We start from the raw sequence: 1,798 nt of genomic DNA, 5'->3' as shown, positions 1-1,798 counted from the left end.
ATTAATGAACCGTAAGTCACCATAACTTTTATTCATGTCATGATTCAATCAAAATTAACCAAGAACTGCTACCGTGTTATATGTACTATTTATATATGCACTTAGTTTGTACCACATTAAGAAATGAACTGCACTGACTGGGTGTTCATATATCTTAACATATAAATAACATATAAGCATATGTCTTAACACATTCAGAAAGACTTCTTTACTTGTCAAGATAAATATATTTTCTTACAATGAATACCAGCAGCCTTCTTGTTTCTGCAAGTTGCATGAATGTGTGTGTGTGTGTGTGTGTGTGTGTGTTTGTGTGTTTGTGTGTCTCTAAGGATCATGTCACATGTGGCATTTTCTCGGCTGTATTTCTGTTGTGGAAAGAGGCTTCTTTAAGGCTGTGTTCCAATCCTTTGAGTGGATAAGAATGGATGTGAGCAGGACAAGGTGACTGGTCCATATCTGTCACATGTCTCTTCTCTCTCTCTCTCTCTCTCTCTCTCTCTCTCTCTCTCTCTCTCTCTCTCTCTCTCTCGTTCACTCGTTTCTTCCTCCTACCCTCCCTCACCACCTTTTTCTTTCACACACTCCCTGGTTTTGCCTTATTGAATCTTAGAAATGAGTGCACTTCGTGATTTACCTAGCTGAGAGGATGAGGGATGAAATAGGCACAGACTTTTCTCTCTCTGATCCCCCCTCCTTTTCCCTGTTTTCTTTTTGTTTCATCCAGCTGTAAGGAATTTTCTTTCCCCTTGGTTTCTTCAGAGCTCCATCTTCCCAATATGTATTCTTTTGATGACTACGGGTAAGAATCTTTCCTCTGTGGTTTTTGTTATTACCCTGTTTTTTTGAGTTTTGAGGATTACCGGATGTTTCGCTTAAAAAATATGTTGACTTCATAATGGTTTCAAATGGTTCAAGTGCCTTTTAGTTTGTTAACTTAGTGATTTTTTTTTTCCCATCAGCTGTTCCCTCTGTGGAGCGAGCTGACTAATCTACAAAAACAAGCTTGGGTTCAATAGCTACAGTGCAGGAGTCCCAAACCCACTCCGTGTTTTACTGTTGAGTCATTTAGCATTTTGGAAAACCATGGGTTTAAATAAGAAACCAGGACACTGGATTGGAATTTTCAGTCTGTAGTTTTTATAGTATTGTGAGTTTTGTCCTGCAACGTTTTAGTACTAGACAGTACTCTTTTTTGTAGTAGTAAATATGTATGTTGTTGATGTGCATGTGGAAAAAAAGTTCTTTGAAATGATTTATTTTATTTTATTTTGGCTTAATGGAGATGTAAAACTGGAAAAGAACTGAGTTAAGCAGTTGGTTTACAGGAAATGAAAATGTGATGTCCCACAACTGGGAAGATCTCCAGACAGAGAAGCCGTGTGCTATGTAGGGACAACAGTGTGGTTGAGCCCGAATTTGGGATCTCTTGCATTTGATCCAAAGCAGAGCCAAACTTGTCAAACAACTCTTTCATTAAAGCTCTTTATTTTGTTACAGAGACAGCAGGTTAGAACGTACTGGCAGAGGCAAGACAATCTTTTAGTTAAACTCACGGTATTACAGGATGTACACATGGTAACCTATTAATAACCAGTGAAGGCAAAACAATCCTTGAAGATTTGTTGAAACTAGACTGACTACACAGCTCCTTCCTCCTTCCTTCTGTCTGCCGCTGACTGTTTTCTTTCTATATTTGTCTCCTAAAAAACAGTGTAACCTAATACAAGCCTATTTTCACTTCTGATTGCTAGCGCACTAGTCATTTAAATGATTTGCCTTTAAGGATAAGGATTAG

At 38.2% G+C, this 1,798-nt stretch overlaps 1 protein-coding gene across 1 annotated transcript in view; it reads left to right on the top strand.

Annotated features, from left to right (window-relative positions):
- Positions 1–792: 792 nt before the first annotated feature.
- The window catches only part of LOC311296875 (uncharacterized protein), a gene marked incomplete at its 5' end in the record, with an annotated part of 6,340 nt that continues 5,334 nt past the window's right edge, over positions 793–1,798 (top strand). Inside the window, one exon of the mRNA XM_084418859.1 lies at positions 793–802. Within this exon, the coding sequence (XP_084274985.1) occupies positions 793–802 (10 nt within the window). The remainder of the gene's footprint in view (positions 803–1,798) is intronic.

This window comes from Rutilus rutilus (assembly GCF_951802725.1).
Source record: "Rutilus rutilus genome assembly, chromosome: 9".
Classification (NCBI taxonomy): Eukaryota; Metazoa; Chordata; class Actinopteri; order Cypriniformes; family Leuciscidae; genus Rutilus; species Rutilus rutilus.
This window is presented reverse-complemented; position numbering and strand designations above follow the sequence as displayed.